Raw genomic sequence first — 19,046 nt, forward strand, 5'->3', positions numbered from 1 at the left:
AACTTTCTGTTAACATGCTTGGATACAGCACTCTGTGAACAGCCAGCTTCTTTGGCAATGAATGTTTGTGGCTTACCCTCCTTGTGAAGGGTGTCAATGATTGTCTTCTGGACAACTGTCAGATCAGCAGTCTTCCCCATGATTGTGTAGCCTAGTGAACCAAACTGAGAGACCATTCTGAAGGCTCAGGAAACCTTTGCAGGTGTTTTGAGTTGATTAGCTGATTGGCATGTCACCATATTCTAATTTTTTGAGATAGTGAATTGGTGGGTTTTTGTTAAATGTGAGCCAAAATCATCACAATTAAAAGAACCAAAGACTTAAACTACTTCAGTCTGTGTGCATTGAATTTATTTAATACACGAGTTTCACAATTTGAGTTGAATTACTGAAATAAATGAACTTTTCCACGACATTCTAATTTATTGAGATGCACCTGTATATCAGATTCACAAGCTCTTGATTCGATACCGATTTTAATTCAATTTGATTCATTCTGATTCATTTAGATTTATTTTAGATTCACAAGCTCTTGATTCGATTTATATTTTTATTTGCTTCATTCTGATTCATTTGGATATATTTCAGATTCACAAGCTCTTGATTCTATTTTCATTCGATTCATTCTGATTCATTTGGATCTATTTCAAACTCACAAGCTCTTGATTCGATTCCGATTTTGTTTCAATCTGATTCATTCTGATTAATTTAGATTTATTTTAGATTCACAAGCTCTTGATTCGATTTATATTTTTATTTGATTCATTCTGATCCATTTGGATCTATTTCAGATTCACAAGCTCTTGATTCGATACCGATTTTGATTAATTCTGATTAATTTGGATATATTTCAGATTTTCAAGCTCTTGATTCGATTCCGATTTTGATTCATTCTGATTCGTTTGGATATATATCAGATTCACAAGCTCTTGATTCGATACCGATTTTGATTCATTCTGATTCATTTGGATATATTTCAGATTTAAGCTCTTGATTCGATTCCGATTTTGATTCAATTTGATTCATTGGATATATTTCAGATTCACAAGCTCATGATTCGATTCATTCTGATTCATTTGGGTATAAATTCAGTTATAATGTCCATTTTGCTTACCTATGAAAAACAGCTAATGCTGTAAATTATACAGGGAACCTTGTAACTTGGTAGTTAAAAGGTTCTACATTATGAAACTAAGATTATGAAAAATATTACATAGAAAAATTAACAATAAGGACTGCAGTTCAATTGCTTTTTATTTAATGGATATAATAAATCAACAAGTAGAAGATCAATCTTGGGATTTTCAGAACCAATATAGGGATCATTTAAAAGGTAGATCACGATTAATTGGAAAATCGATATTTTTACCCGGCTGTATCATAAACCTTAACATTATTGAATCTAGCAACACTGCGTTCTTTGTTATCTCGCCTAAAGTCTATTGAAAAAAAGAGGACTACAAGGAAAATGCAGACAGAACATGTATTAACATGCATTCATGTCAAACTAATGAGAATTCTCATGTCTAGAAGCAGTAAACTGTGTTCCCTCGGGCTGTGCTGTAGTAATAACGGTGCACGGCAGTCATTTGAGAGGCAGGAATCAGGGTCAACACTCGCTGCAGGAGAGATTTGAGAGGTGTATTAAAGCCTGATGGGGGGCTGCGAGTTAATGAGCTCTCTCAGAGCAGAAATCACCTATGAACAGGCCCAAAACACTGAACAAACGTTTATGAGTGCTAAAAGCTGCATAGAGTCTGTACATGGGTATTTCTTTAACTTCTAGAATGTTCATGTCCCAGGGGTTGTGAAAGTGCATGAAGTTAAAGAAACGCTGCGTGTGTGTGGGTGGGTGTTTACCCTGCATCATGCTCCTGTAAGCCGTGTCTGTGATGGCGTAGATATGAGGAGGCATCTCATGTCGTTTCTTGCCCTTGTACATTTCTACGATCTCCTCCGAGTATATGGGCAGGTTCTTATATGGATTGATCACCACACAGAACAGACCTGAATAAGTCTGTACACAAACAGAGTCATTCAATCATTTCATGCTAAACTAATACTCATTAATATATAGAACATACAACAACATCACAAACAGTCTGAATGCGTTTGAGACTATAAGAAGCAAAATCTCCAGCCACCCCCTACATGACCTTTGACCTTATGATATCTGATCTATTTTAGAATGACATCCATGTCTGACTGTTTTCATCCATATAATCCACTAATGCACCATGTCTCTCTCTCAGTCTCTAGTGTTATGGTGATCTGCCCTAATCTTTTTAAGGTGTTTTCGCACTAGAGCGTTTTAACTCGAGTATGTATGACATCAGAGTTCAGTTTGTTTGGTTTGCCGTAACCTGCATGCATCAAGACATTTTAGCAAATCAAATCTCAAATCTCATTCACAGTTGTGCACATTCAAATCTGGCCCGTCAGAACACATCGTGCATGCTTTGACGTTATTCCTAACTGGTCACAAGGCGCACAAGAACCAATGATGTTTGAAGTCACTGATGTTAATCTGGGCGCAACGCATCTTGAGGCTCCAGATTTGAATATACGAGAGCTTTAACAGACGAGAAGACTTTCAGCGAGGAGCGACTCGACTATGAAACGCACAAGTCTTGTTAGGGTTTTGAGCTCGTATTGGGGTGAACTAACCCTGAAATCCAGAGCAGATTTGATGGACATAACTGTCTAGAATAATCTCAAACAGATGCATTATTTCAAGTCCCCTCCTAACACTGTTCTACATGTGTTTGCGACTCAAAGTTGTTTGTTTCTTTCTTCAGCTTCCCCCCTACACTGCACTTTTTCCTGTCCCTGAGGACCACATTGTTCCTAAAGTTTTGTGTTGAGAGAAAACGGCACTGAACTCTTTCAGTGTGTGTGCATGTGTGTGTTCTGGATGGTTTTGTACACATCTCTCATGAACAGCCATCAACATACTTCATCATTTTTAACAAGCTCCTTTTGTTAAATCCAGTGCTTTCCTTGAATGCTCGGAAATTCAATCAATTTAACTCCAATTAAATATTACAAAGGGGGGGTTTATATATGGCGCAACAATGCCAACCCACTTTTTCAGCTGTCTTTGTTCCAGAAGTATTTTTCACATTAATTTATTCCATAGGGATTTCATAAAATCCTTCATAAAACAGCTCTAAGCCAAGAATTATACCAACCAGCTATGAGATGAATCACATTACAAACTTTCATTTGAAGCAAAAAAGTATTTTAAATTTGGACAAAAAGACAAATATACAAGACTGTGTACTTAACATCTTTAATGAGGGAATGAACAAATGAACTACTATGAAGCATTGCGAATTACGTAAACGAATTTAAAACAGTGAAAAAAGTATTAAACTATTGATTTAAAGTTGTGGCCGGTCGCTGCAGAGCTCTTTTGTTGCACTTTGTTGGCCGTTATTCTCTAATTGGTGGATTGTTTCCCTTCAGGATCGTGGGTAAAAAATCATGTTGAAATTACATGGACTGATGATAGAAGCATATAACATCGATTAACAACCTCGGAGTTCACAATAGGACTATCTTTAAAGGTTTATATGTTATCGTTAATAATCAATTCCGCTATGGAGAAAATAAATACGATTTTTACTTCCAGAACCAGCACTATCTGTCATGCGTTTGTCACGTGTTTTGCATTAACTCACGTAAATGAGTCCGGAGTAATATCTCTCCTTCAGGTTGTGCAGTACTGACGCTTCGTTCAGGCAGGTGAGTTCGGCCATGTCCTCCACCTTACTGAACTTGGGCGGGTTCATCTTCTGGATGTCATCTTTATTCACGCGCACCTTCTTCCCCGAGTCGGCCAACTCCACCACGACCTCATCGCCATGTTCCTCCCTCACCGAGCCCACCTCGAACCCCAGACGTTCGGACGGAATCCACACTAGCTTTTTTGTGGCCCAGTCGGCCTGCGCCAGTGGGTTATTCACCAGAGAACGATCCACGTACAGGAAACGGTCAGCGTCCGACATGTTTTCTGGAGAGAGAGAAGAGAGCAGAGGGTTAGGAGTTAGTGGAATGAGTCGATTTATACATACAAAATTAGACAATACGAATAAACCTCTACTATGATGAAAAATAGCAGATGTTTTGACATTTTTATGAAAAGGCACATTTTGTTCAGATCAAATGTAAACAAAGAGAAACCATGAGAAAACTTCTTGATATTCGTGACTCGAAAATTCATGATATTTGAAAAAAATAAAATAATAATTATATATATATATATATATATATATAAAACGTACCTTGAAAAATATGTTTAAAAACTTTTTAAATAAATAAGTTGTGTACACTAGTTTTAGACTAGCCGATATTTGGCCATTTTGAATAAAATAAGTGTTAACCGATAGTGGATTTCGCCGATAACGATAACTAAGGTGGTGGAAAAGGACGATAACCGATTAATCGGCCGATAGGTTTTAAATTTGATTCAAAGAATGTTAAAACAATGACTATACTATAATGGGCACAGACATAGAGGCTATAAGAGTCCAACATGAATAAAATCACAGATACAAATGAAGATTTGGTGCATAATGTTGGAAACAAGCTTGAAACAAACAAAGGACTCTTATTTTGAAATGGCGGAGTCTTGGCTCTGTTTAATGCTCTATAATTAAGTTTACCAAATTAAGCTTTTAATAGCCTATATTTTCACCAGATGAAGAGTTTGCATATATATTTCTTGAGGTTTAATGAGGAATAAGGTTATTTATTATTCACTAGATATGAAGTTGAAGACACAATGTATGCGCTGACAGGGTACGTTTCCATATAGTCGCATTTTTCTTTGCATGTCCTCGCTTCAGTTAAGATTACTTGATTATCTAATCAAAATAGCACTGGCCACAGAGGAACATGGAGGAATAATACAAAATAAATAAAACTATTGCCAACTACCGGCATATATTTTGGCCAATAACTGACAGTTCCAAAAAGCAACTATCGGCACTGATTAATCGGTAAAACCGATATATCGGTCTAGTTCTATTTGTTTCACTTCAGAAATTTTGTGTACATCTTATTTTCTATTGTTAAATTGTATTATGTTTATGTGCATTTATATCGGCAATTCTGCTCTCTACATATCGGCCACTGAAAAACTCATATCAGTCGACCAGTATTTAATAAATTTTACTTGATAGTTACACCACATGACATTTTTGAAGTCATTAAATATTAGCCTTTTTTTTTTTAAATGCTCTAAATGTTTTTCAAAAATGTATATAAACCAATATAGACACAAACATCACATTATAAACTAGATTTATAAAAAGGAGTTATTTTTTATCATCTCAGACCACCATTTTGTCAATGGTCTACTTACCAATAATATCACTACTAAAGGTTGACCGATATATCGGTTTTACCGATTAATCGGTGCCGATAGTTGCTTTTTGGAACTATCACTTATTGGCAAAAATCTGTGCCGATAGTTGCAGGTAGTTTTTTCATAATTTCGTATTTCCAATATACTTAATTATACTTTAAAGTCCAGCGTTGTGTACCAAATCTTGAAAACCATTTTTTCCGGTTATTATTGGGATTTTTGTTGAACAATAAACCGCATATGGGATTTTATTCATTTTGGACTCTTATTCTGTGCCCACCATAGTAAGAAAATAATAAGACATTTTTTTGACATTCTATAAATCGATTATAAAAAGTATCGGCCAATTAATCGGTTACTGGCATTTCCCACCACCTTAGTTATCGGTATAGACAAAATCCACTATCCGTCGACCTCTAATCACTACTCTCTTATTGGTGGCTGAAAGTATTTTAAAATTAGCCGAAATGTGAAATAAACTAACATAAATGGTGTGGGGAGATTTTTCTGCAAACACAGATTCATAGTCATAGTTGCATAATTGCAAAGACCTCTGATGGGAGGTCCACATCCCCCACCCGCCTGTCTTACACAACTCCTAAGGAATGCTGCGTCTGTAAAACACTGCTTACATCAGCAGCTCGTAAAACACGCCAAAAATGGTAACAGTGAGATTTCGCTTCCTGCCAAACAAATAAAATAATACAATGCTCTCGTTCGACCTCTATAATCACAGCCGAGGAGATGGTGCCGTTTCAGACACACAGTTGTGATGATGAACGTTGTGTGTGAGATGCTTTGTTTTAATGTGGTTGAGCCAAACACGTTGTTGATTATACTGTTCAGAGACAATGTTTAAACAATGCTGTGCTTCTTTAAACAATGTGTCTTCCAGTAGTAGCTCTCAACTGGTGGGTTGTGATCCAAAAATAGGTTGCAGGTCTGTTCTGACAGTGTCGTGGACAGTAGGGGAAAACAATGCCAACAACTCAAGAACCGGTTCTCAATTCCCAACCCTACTTTCAATATCTTTTGTTGTCACTTGTCAGATCAGACAGATGTCATCATGGACAGGTTTTGTGACATGTCCTCATCCTCAAAAACCATCGACAAAACTACACGAGGTAAATGGAAATGCCATCCAGACCACATTGAATACAGGTTCACTTGCAGAGAGGATAAAAATGGTTTACGCTGACTATAATGTGTTTTGGTACAATTTTGGTACTGTGTTGGGTCGCTACTTGATGTCCAGTGTCAAATCTGTATCTGTTGTTTAGATCCTGTGGTGTTCAATGAGAGCTCTTGGTGGAACTCGACAGACAGGTGAACTCACTCAAGGTGTGGCATTAGCGCAGGATAACGCAGTCGCCTGAGGGACAAAAACAAACTTAGCTGAACAGCACTGAACGCCCAGACAGGCCCAACATGGCCGCCAGCAGTTCCCACGCGCCACTGCCTTTCAAAGAGCGACAGTAGAGGGAGGGAACACAACAAGAATTACCAGAACACACGGCCAATGTCAACATACTCCTCAGTTATCTGAACTGTACAAGAGCTGACTTTACAGCTGAAGTGTGCTTTTGGATGATAAAATACTTTCTATCGCAGTTTAATGTGCAAAGTCAACTATGAGCACACCATTAGTAGGTTGATTCTTCCAAAACGTGTAAACATGGCTGGTTATGTAGGTATTAGTTTCTGACCACAGTCTGTTCACTGACTATCTGATGTATATTGCACACAAAAATGGCAACTTCCAATCAGATTGTCCGACAGAAACACAATTTCCAGGAGTTTTGTGTAGAGGTCCAACTATTTTGAATTTTGCCAACTAATGTGCTGGAAAAAGCAGATAACCGATTAATCGGCCGATCGTTTTTAAAATCGATTGAATGCGTTGTCTTTCCAATAATTTTTTTTTATAGTCTTTCCTTACTGTGACAGAAATCCCAGATTAGGTTTACTGCGCAAAATCCCAGTAAGTAGGAAAAAAATAAAAAATAATAATTTGGTGCATAACATGGGACTTTTAACCATAAACAAGACCGAAAGAAGATGGGGACTCTTATTTTGCACTCTTACAATCATCTACAACGTATTACAATATAAACATTACAAAGTAAACATTGCCATATAACTAATATAAGCAGTAATTCATTAAAAGTAGATCATCAGCGATAGCTTGCATAAATGTCCTGTATTCTGGTAATCCGGTATTATAAAACAAACACTGTGTTAAAACCAACATGACTTTAATAGTCAATAATGGCTATAAAAATAAACGTTCAATAATCTCCATTAATCGGCAAAACCAATGTATCGGTCGACCTCTAGTTTTCTGCGAATATATTAGAGAATATATCTTGAATTTAGTTTATTTCTCTATTGAAGCATAAACAAACAAAAACATTTGTTATGCATTGGTTGCATTGAGGTTTATGCATACAAAAATGGCCAATTGGGTAAGAATTTAATTCAGAACTTAATTAGGGATAGATTCTTTGTAAACAAGTTTTATTTGTACTTTTTAAGTACATTTGCTGGAAAACAAGACATAAATACTGATTAAAAATAGTCATAAGCAAAGTTTGACAAAGTTGGTAGCATCAAATCAAGTCTCTTCCTGTGAAGAAGGCATTCTTGGCCAGAATAAGTTGGACTAGGACTAGAGGACCACACTAAACTAGTTCAAAGTCCAGCTCTACGAGGTTAAGAATGTACTGGTGTGACTAGTTCAAGCAAAAACAAAACATGAGTCCTCCCTTCCTGGAATGTCAGAGGTTAAAGGTTAACAGCATCTCTGAGTGTCTCATAGATCATTCCCTCTGATACTCCCGCACCAATGTGCCGTCCCTCTATTCTCTTAGAACTGGTTTAGGTGGTTCAGTTAGTTTAAATGTATAGAGCAGCCGGCCATATCTCACTTGTCTCGCAATGTATCTGGTCCACATTGCAGCCTTTTCTTTTCTGGTTGACTGACATGTAAAGCGACCAACCAAACTTTCCCATTTTATATAATGTTTATGGGCGAGTAAGTCTAAAATCAGATGCAAAATAAACATGTGCTCATATTGTTTACTTGCTCTTAAGTCTGTAAGACTCCTTAATCACTAATATGTCAGACAGTGAGCGAGACACTGTTCTCATGACCTCAAACGCAGTAAACACACTGACCTCTGCAGCTGTACACCATCAGTGCATGATTCCTGCTGTCAAACACACTGCAGTACTTACATTACGCTGCCTGCAAGAGCTGCATAATTACGATGGGACCTGAACAAAATGGATGTGTTGGGCAACTTCATATTTGTTTCTCTTATTCACTGAGACTGAAAGCATTTCAGCACTAATGCAACAAAATGAAGAGCTGTTTAATATGCAATCTAGACTCATCGCAGGCAGTTTCCTGGTGAAATACAGTCCATTTTTGTGTATTTTTCATACTAAATTGTTTTAGATCTTCAAACGAGGCATAACTTAAAACAAAGGAAACCTGAGTAAACACAAAACACACTTTTCACCTATATCACCCATGTGAAAAACTAACCACCCCCTTAAACTTAATAGCTGGTTGTGCCACCTTTAGCAGCAACAACTGCAACCAAACGCTTCCGATAACTGGAGATCAGTCTTTCACAACGCTGTGGGGGAATTCTGGCCCACTCGTCTTTAGTTCAGCCACATTGGAGGGTTTGAGCATGAACTGCCCGTTTAAGGTCCTGCCACAGCATCTCAATCAGGTTCTAGTCAAGACTTTGACTAGGCCACTGAAACTTTAATTTTGCTTTTTTTGAGCCATTCACAGATGGACTTACTCCTATGCTTTTGGATTGTCTTGCTGCATAATCAAGTTGCGCTTGAGCTTCAACTCACGGTCTGATGACCGGACGTTCTCCTTTAGGATTTTCTGGTAGAGAGCAGAATTCATGTTTCCCTCAATTATTGCAAGTCGCTCTGAAGCAGCAAAGCATCTCCACACCATCACACTACCACCACCATGCTTGACCGTAGGTATGATGTTTTTTTTTTGTTTTTTTGGGGGGGATTTTTCCCCTTTTTCTCCCAATTTGGAATGCCCAATTCCCAATGCGCTCTAAGTCCTCGTGGTCACATAGTGATTCGCATCAGTCCAGGTGGCGGAGGACGAATCCCAGTTGCCTCCGCGTCTGAGACAGTCAACCCGCGCATCTTATCACGTGGCTTGTTGAGCGCGTTGCCACGGAGACATAGCGCGTGTGGAGGCTTCACGCCATCCACCGCGGCAACCACGCTCAATTCACCATGCGCCCCACCGAGAACAAATCACATTATAGCGACCACGAGGAGGTTACCCCATGTGACTCTACCCTCCCTAGCAACCGGGCCAATTTGGTTGCTTAGGAGACCTGGCTGGAGTCACTCAGCACGCCCTGGGATCCGAACTAGTGAACTCCAGGGGTGGTAGCCAGCGTATTTTACCACTGAGCTACCCAGGCCCGGTATGATGTTCTTTTTGTAGAATTCTGTGTTTGATTTACGCCAGATGTAACGGGACCCCTGTCTCCCAAACAGTTCCATTTTCGACTCATCAGTCCACAGAATATTCTCCCAAAAGGTTTGAGGATCATCAAGGTGTGTTTTGGCTAAATTCAGACGAGCCTTAATGTTCTTCATTAGCAGTGGTTTTCGCCTCGCCACTCTTCCATGGATGGCATTTTTGGCCAGTGTCTTTCTGATAGTGGAGTCATGAACAGTGACCTTTATTAATGCGAGAGAGGCCTGCAGTTCCTTGGATGCCGTCCTTGGCTTTTTTGTGACTTCCTGGATGTGTCGTAGCTGTGCTCTTGGAGGAATTTTGGAAGCACGGCCACTTCTGGGAAGGTTCACTACTGTGCCAAGTTTTCTCCATTTGGAGATAATGGCTCACACTGTGGTTCTTTGGAGTCCCAGAGCCTTTGAAATAGCTTTGTAACTCTTCCCAGACTGATGTATTTCAATCACCTTTTTCCTCATCATTTCTGGAATTTCTTTCGACCTTGGCATAGTGTGCTACTGGATGAGACCTTTTAGCCAACTTCAAATAGGTGTTGATTTGATTGAACAGGCCTGGGTGTGTCTAGTCCAGCTGAACCCCATTAGGAGTCCAGTTTCATAGATTTGGGGATTTTGTAACTAAGGGGGCAAATACTTTTTCACACAGGCCCAGTTGGTATTGGATAATTTTTTTGCTTCAATAAATAACATTATAATTTAAAAACTGTATTTTGTGTTTACTCAGATTGCCTTTGTTTTATGTTATATATTGTTTTCATATTTGAAACATTTTAGTATGAGATATACATAAAAACAGAAGAAATCAGGATAGGGGCAAATACTTTTTCACAGCACTGTAACCACTAGAGATGCTACAACAACGACGACTTTTGTTCACTTTCACACCAAACACAATGGCAGATTATATTATATAAACACTTTTTTGCAACATATAAACACTTTTACTATAGTGCATGACTAATTTTAACATTTGCATTACATAACCAACTACATTTACAAGCTTATTCGAGTGTGATCAAATTGCATGGTAGCTCAACTAATAGAGCATTGCACTTGTGATGTAAAGGTAGGGTTAGGATTAGGTTATGCCCTATTAGGGTTAGGGTATGAGTCCTGAAGAGCACGCGAGTTGACACATTAGCCAAAGTGTCAAAGCAGCACCACAAAATAGCTTGATTGTGATTGACAAAATAGCTTTTTCAGACACTATCGATTAGATTTAGGTTTAGGGTTTAGAGTAGGGAGGTTGGTTTTGTTGATTTAAAACTCGATAGAGCATTAACCTTAAAAACATTTTACTCGATTTTAGCGCCACACAGTGGACATTTCACCTCGGAACTGCTGCAATACATGTAATGAATGGTAATGATTTTTTTTTCCCTCCAAAATGTCACCACAGCCATGTAATTTTTATGTGATCACGCTCTTAATATGGATTAGTTTGGACACCAAGCCATTTAGGGTTAGAATTGGAGTTTTTAACAAAACATTTCTGTGTCCAATATCAAGTGGGGTGTGCAACGCATCCCATTGGTTTCTGCAGAACTTTTCAAATTGGCCTAAACCAGCCTGCGCCACGCAATAGTGTGGTTTGCGCAAATAAACTAACCTGCTCACGATATTTAGCTGGTTGTGATACACTGTCCATTGCATACAAACTAAATTATGCCATCAACATTATCAATTAAAACTTATACCACGGGTCTGTTAAAAGCTAGTTTCTGATTGGTTGACAGACACTCTAAGGTGTGCAATTATTTTCCAGTAAACGTACGGCTATGAAGTAGTTCCAGGTCTTGAGTGCATAACGGTTCCAGATCACTTTCAGTTATTTCAAAGAGCAGTATAGGCTACCATAGCAAAATAATAAATTAAAACAAACATGGTTAAGTACATCGGATAAGAACAATGTCTATAATATCCAAAAGTTAAAGTGCAAGTTCTAAAGTGACGTCTTTGAACTAGCAACGAAGGCTCTGGCTGTAACAAAGCAAGATGCTGAATCCTTAGTGGAAGAAAGAGCATTTACGGAGGAAAACCAGAAAATGTCTTGATATAAAACCCTGAATGAAGTCTTAATGTGTCGTAGCCATGGTATAAGCATAATAATTGACTCTGGCCCGATGAATTATTGAAAAATATTGCACACCCGTGGTGTAATGGCCACGCCGCTGAGCATCATGACCGCACTGCCATCTCAGGGTATGCAATAGTTTTCAATAATTTAACGGTCCGAGGGCCTGGGTAGCTTAGCAAGTAAAGACGCTGACTACCACACCTGGAGTCGCAAGTTCGAATCCAGGGTGTGCTGAGTGACTCCAGTCAGGCTTCCTAAGTAACCAATTGGCTTGGTTGCTAGGGTGGGTAGAGTCACGTTGGGTTAACCTCCTCGTGGTCGCTATAATGTGGTTCTCGCTCTTGGTGGGGCGCGTGACGAGTTGTCCGCGGAGAATAGCGTGAAGCCTCCACGCATGCTAGGTCTCCACAGTAACGCGCTCAACAAGCCAATTGATAAGATGCGCGGATTGATGGTCTCAGATGCAGAGGCAACTGAGATTCGTCCTCCACCACCCGGATTGAGGCGAGTCACTACGCCACCACGAGGACTTAGAGCGCATTGGGAATTGGGCATTCCAAATTGGGGAGAAAATCCAAAAAAATAATTCAACGGTCCATCGTCAGTTATTCCTTACTTATGACCAATACCCATTAAGTTCTACCCATAACTCCCTAGCAACGACTCAGAACACATTCGCAATGGATTAGCAAATACTGGGAAAGTTGTCAAGTCAACTCCAACAACATCACTCACATTCTCTTCAGAAAATCTAAAAATCTAGTTATGATTACCGTAACTACTGCCTTTTTATTTTGCAAAAAATATGGCTGGAATGATTGTGTTTTGTAAAGGCTTTTGACACATTGCTCATTTTTGTTTTAAAGCAGAACCATCAAAAAAAAAAAAAAAAAAAAAAAAACCTCACTCACTCCACGTTCCTATACGATGTGTGAATTAAGTGAAAACTCCCTCATAACACCATAAAATCACTGAGTGAATGTGAAGATATTAATGCAACTTCCTGTGAATCAACAGAGCTTCGGGTTCAAATCATAATGTGTACGGTAATTCTGAACACAAAGAGAAGATACTGAGAGTCTACAGCAACAGAGTTTGACACACATACATATGACACACTTTTAAGTCTCTTGGTGCTTCTGTAAATCTAATTTTAAACGCGAGTCTCTCTGCTGTTTCCTGCTCATATACCTGATGAGGAAGAGTTCATAGTCATTACTGTTTAAATCATGTTTTCCTCTGAATCAGTCACATTTTAAACTACTGGAAGTTTCTGAAATCTCTCATAGCTTTGAGTAGGCATACAGTTCTGCTGTCCTTGTCTGATTATTTCACACAGCTGCGGCTAAATTCAGATTAAAGGCCCCAAACGAACTGCTCTTTCAAGAAATCCCACCTATTTGAAAGGTCTTAAAGGAATATTCTGGGTTCAATACAAGTTATGCTCAATCAACAGCATTTGTGGCATAATGTTGATTACCACAAAAATTTATTTAGACTCGTCCCTCTTTTTCTTAAATATAAAATAAAATAGTGGGCCTGGGTAGCTCAGAGAGTAAAGACGCTGGCTACCTCCCCTGGAGTCGCGAGTTCGAATCCAGGGTGTGCTGAGTGACCTAGCCAGGTTTCCTAAGCAACCAAATTGGCCCGGTTGCTAGGGAGGGTAGAGTCACATGGGGTAACCTCCTCGTGGTCGCTATAATGTGGTTCTCACTCTCGGTGGGGCGCGTGACGAGTTGTCCGTGGAGAATAGCTTGAAGCCTCCACGCGCGCTACGTCTCCGCGGTAACGCGCTCAACAAGCCACGTGATAAGATGCGCGGATTGACGGTCTCAGACGCGGAGGCAACTGAGATTCGTCCTCCGCCACCCGGATTGAGGCGAGTCACTACACCACCACGATGACTTAGAGCACATTGGGAATTCCAAATTGGGGAGAAAAAAATAAAATAAATAAAATAAAAAAATCTGGGTTACTGTGAGGCACTTACAATGGAAGTCAATGGGGCCAATCCGTAAACGTTAAAATACTCACTGTTTCAAAAATATAGACACAAGATGTAAACAATATGAGTCTTAACATGATTTTACTGTGATAAAATCATTAACTTACCTATTCTGTGTAAAGTTATATCCAATACTGGGATTACAGGGTATACGGCATTACGTCGTTGTGATAACAAAAATGTAAAATTGGATAAAACTTTACACAGACAACCTTAGCAAGCGATTTTATCACACTAAAATAGCGCTGAAACGCATATTGTTTACAGTGAGTATTTTAACGTTTACCGATTGGCCCCATTCACTTCCACTGTAAGTGCTGTTCCACAAATGTAGCTTTTTTTTTTTTTTTTTAAACAAAAGAGGGACGAGCTGAAATTATTTTGTGTGGTAACAAACATTAAGCCACAAATGCTGTCGATTACACTTAACTTGTATTGAACCCGGAATATTTCTTTAAGTCACATGCTTTTCTATCTTTGCGCATTTCATGCAAAAGTTACCAGGTTAGCTTTACGTAGTCATGACATGAGATGAAAGATTGAATAGATTGAAAAGATTTACATTTGCACAGACAATGTTAGTTAGCGATTCTATCCCGCTACTGTTGTGTTAATAAGCTTTAGAGTTTATTCCAATGCAATGCATTTCTCCATAGACATCCATTGTAAGAGTATTTACTGTAAACATACAAATATATATATATATATATATATATATATATATATATATATATATATATATATATAAAATGAGGGATGAGAGGAAATGAGTCGCTTCATGGTTCTTTGTAGATTAACAAAAATTTGTGATGTTTCATCAAAGGTTTTTCAATGGCATGAAATGTTGTAGAACGTAAAAGAGGAATGAGGGTAAAAAAGCAGGAAATGATGCAATAGGGAGGGAATTTACTAATGAAATACACATGTAAATCACAGCTACATTTACGCCCGCCATCCCCACGTATCTCTCTGGATCATTTTGTCCCAGATGATGGTTTGTGAGCAGTAAAAACACTCAGGAGTGTCCAGTGTGATGGGCCAGACCAAAGCAGAGCATTCTGGGAGATACGGCACTGAGTTCAATTCTAATGGAATGATTTGCTTTCCATATTTAGATGTGAGAGATTGTGATCGTCCAGCAGCCTAAGTGTGTGTACATGTGTGTGTTTCAGCTCATTACATAATAAAAGAACAGATCAATACATCTGATCAGTCCAGACCATTACAAACCATCAAATTCACTTTCAGCCAATCAGATTGTGAGCTCCACGTCACCCTGTGAGGTTCTTTGTATTGTTCAAATTAAGCTCATATTTACATATTGAACACTAGACTGCCACACCCTTCCCGTAACTCACTTCCTGTGTGTGTGTGTGTAAAGTAAGAGAGAGTGAGTGACAGAGGAGACATTAGAGGAGGTGGAACAGTTCAGTATAGACTCACACTTAAGGACTTAAAGGGATAATTCAGCCAAAAATACAAATTATGTCATCATTTATGCACCCTCATATTGTTTGCAATGGCATTTCGCTAAGTTTTAAAGAATGTACATTCTGCTTTGGGTGGATGGTGACTGATGGTGATTTCAGTCCCTAAAATGCTTCCTAACATCTCCTTTTGAGTTCCACAGAAAAAGGTCATGCATGTTTGGAAAATTATGAGGGTGAGTATACCTTTAAGAGACTTTTACAGAGCGAGAGGTTGGTGGAAAAAGGCGTAAACAAAAAAGGAAATGACAAAGAAGTTGAAGTATTTTGCCATATGAGGGTCTGTTATGCGAATTCGTCTTTCGAGTTATCAGCAACCCTGACCTCATCACACTGATATTTTCAGAGGTCAGAGGTCATGACCTGTAGAACACCAAAAACACACAGAAAACGACCAATAAAATTAAAATTTACTTTCTTAAAACACGCTCTAGTCTTCTGGCAAAAATATCTAAACATCCTTAAAACAAGAAAAAGAAGCAAAAAATGGCATTTGATTTCAAGTCTTGATTTTCAGAGAAATGGAACCAAATTTGGTGGGTTTTATGCTTAAAACAAGATAAAACTATTTGCCAATGGGGGAAGAAAAATATACTTGTTTTCCCTTTGAATCAAGGTTTTTATTTTTTTACCCCACTGGCAAATAGTTTTATCTTGTTATAAGCATAAACGTCACTAAATTTGGTTTAAAATCTTGTTGTTTTGCATCTTGTTTTTTACTGGGAAACATGTCAAAAATACTCAATGAGAAAAAGAACGATTCATCAGTGCACATAAATTAAAAGAAAATGTTTGCCTTCATAATCTTTCATCAAGACAGTTTTGCTTGCTCTGCTTCTTATTTAAGAATTGTTTATATGAATGAAACATTCGTAAAAGTGCTGATCAAACTTTAGGAGTGTGTGCATACTGTTAACCCATTTATAACCATCACAAACTTGCAAAAACTCCCTGAAATGAGATTTAGTGCATTTGAACTCATGACGAAATGCTCATTGTACTCTACTGTTCTGCACAATTATCACATAACCAGATTCATTAAAGGTGCTGGAAGCGATTTTAACCGTTCTACTTCCATGAGACTGAGCCGTTGGATTAGCCACGCCCCCTCTTTCCACTCCAAAGATACCAAATGAGCTTTATTGGGACCGACATGATGCAAAAACGCTTGTTAAAAACAACAGCAGCTAAACAGCACCCTCAACTGACTATGGATGTGTGAGACTAGTTGACTAACACTGGAATTACTAGTCGGTTAATATTTCCCCCCATTAAACTGATCAACACTTTTACACAATTACGTTTGGCTTTATATTTTTTACAGGGGCTGTGCTTAAATTACTATAATTAATAATACAAATATTATTTAAAAAAAAGAGGATATCTGGAGCAGATACAAAGTTTCATTTCACCCCTCTCTCTCGCACGGCGCGCGCAGGAAAATGTCCTCTCGCTAGGTGGTGGTGCGGGAATCGGATTTACAACGTTTGAAAGTCCCTACGAATGTTTTCACATTTGAGTCTTCTTTAAATCTGTGCATGCTTGTACATAATTTTTCCACTGTGCAGGCTTTCTCAAGTGCAGGATAGCCGCCTCAGGTGAGTCAAGTCGACAGGTTAATTTTGCTCATCGAAAAATGTATGCTTTTAAGTAGCCTAGAAAATGACTGTTTTAGTCATTAATGGGTTAAACTATCTTTTATGCTGTGTGCACGTCATGTTTAGGATACATTAGGTTTATTGTAGGCTACATCACAGGCCTATTTTTTCCTATCTGGGTGGCGGAGGACAAGTCTCAGTTGCCTCCGCTTCTGAGACCGTCAATCCGCGCATCTTATCACGTGACTCGTTGTGCATGACACCGCGGAGACTCACAGCATGTGGAGGCTCATGCTACTCTCCGCGATCCACACACAACTTACCACACGCCCCATTGAGAGCGAGAACCACTAATCACGACCACGAGGAGGTTACCCCATGTGACTCTACCCTCCCTAGCAACCGGGCCAATTTGGTTGCTTAGGAGACCTGGCTGGAGTCACTCAGATTGGTTAACGTTCTTTAACGAACAGGTGTAATATTAGATCAATGGCTAATGCACGACTGCACGTCGTGAAATACGCGCAACTTTTCAGCAAATGTTTTCTCTCTCGTAGATTTGGCTTAATCTACATGTTAATTATTTTCAACAATGTCCTGACTGTTTTAATAAGTAACTTTTACTTGGTGATTTCCGTTTAGAACAGGCTGGGTTGCTCTATTGGTCCTGCACTATTCGTTCAATTGTTTTCAATAAATATGCCTGTTAAATATTCGCTAACGTTGATTCAGTGAATGCGTGTCATGTTTTATATTTAATGTACAATGATCATAATGCAAGGTGAGCACGTTGCAGATAAATGCCCCTTTTCAGTGGAATTTAGCGTCGGATTTGGAACAGATTAAGTATTTTAAATGGTTCGCATAAACAAATAGTTTTTTTACTGTTTTCTTTTAGACTAGTCGACTTAAAAATTTTCATTTAAACGTCAGTGAAATTAGTCGTTCCACACATCCCTACAACTGACAACTGTTATGAACAACGTGGCATAAAAATGGAAGTATGTCTTAATAATTCGCTGCAACTACAACACTGTGAGAATGTGCAAAATTATTGACAGGTCAATAGCTTCATTGTCTGCAGTTCGCGGACACGTTTTTGTTGGCTGCTTACGGAGTCTAGAGCTGTCACAGAGACCGGTGAGATATCTTACAACACTTATTTCAGTAATATCTCTCAGGGAGTAGGAACATTTTTTGCACGATTTCCATGACCCCCCCCTCCCGCTTAAAGCACCTTTAACACGATGCGGCATGATCCGAACCCCATCTAACCTACTCTGGCCCATGCTCTTGAGATATCAGTATCGACTGTTGAAAAACCCATATCACTAATCCAAATCTCATCTTTATAAACTCAGAAGACAGTTGGTATTTATGAGCATCTTTATCTAGAAATAATCATCCACCGCCCACTGTATGTCTCTTCTCTTTGTTTTCTGTTGCTGTACGTCTGATCTCTCTGGACTGGAGCTTATCAGCGTTTCGTGATGCCACGCCCAATGAAATCAAAGCCCAAAGTGCAGTTCTGTGTGGACTTTGACCCGTCCCACCCAAACCAGTACAGCATTACAGTAGTTACTAATGAACCAACCAAACAAACGCTTCCCGTGACCAACCATAAGCCGACCCAACCGAGATGATTAATCAGTATTTTTGTCTTTTTTATTTCCAGTAAAAAAATATATATATATATATTTACTTGAGATGTTTACAGAAATGATATAAGATTTTTTAAAAGAGAGTATGTCTTGAGTAAGTTTATTTTTGTTTAATCATAAATCTCAAAAAAATTGTGTTAGATTTATGGTTAAAATAATGAAATCAAACTATTTACCAATGGGCTAAGAGAAAGGCAAACTAAATTCATAATGTATTCTCTGAAAACAAGTCTTAATATATTATGTAATTTTGCTTTTCAACTCAAGAAAGAAAGAAAGGCTTTGCAACAATTGAATAATACAGTTTGACG

At 38.6% G+C, this 19,046-nt stretch overlaps 1 protein-coding gene across 2 annotated transcripts in view; it reads right to left on the reverse strand.

The window, feature by feature from the left end:
• LOC127451263 (myosin-9-like) overlaps positions 1-19,046 on the reverse strand; it is a 66,707-nt gene that overhangs the window by 40,489 nt on the left and 7,172 nt on the right. For both annotated transcript variants that reach the window (XM_051715805.1, XM_051715804.1), the window contains exons 2-3: positions 3,684-4,015; positions 1,861-2,017 (exon numbers count right to left, since the gene is read on the reverse strand). In XM_051715805.1, the coding sequence (XP_051571765.1) occupies positions 1,861-2,017; positions 3,684-4,010 (484 nt within the window). In that variant the 5' untranslated portion in view covers positions 4,011-4,015. The remainder of the gene's footprint in view (positions 1-1,860; positions 2,018-3,683; positions 4,016-19,046) is intronic.

Source organism: Myxocyprinus asiaticus, chromosome 14 (genome assembly GCF_019703515.2).
Source record: "Myxocyprinus asiaticus isolate MX2 ecotype Aquarium Trade chromosome 14, UBuf_Myxa_2, whole genome shotgun sequence".
Classification (NCBI taxonomy): domain Eukaryota; kingdom Metazoa; phylum Chordata; class Actinopteri; order Cypriniformes; family Catostomidae; genus Myxocyprinus; species Myxocyprinus asiaticus.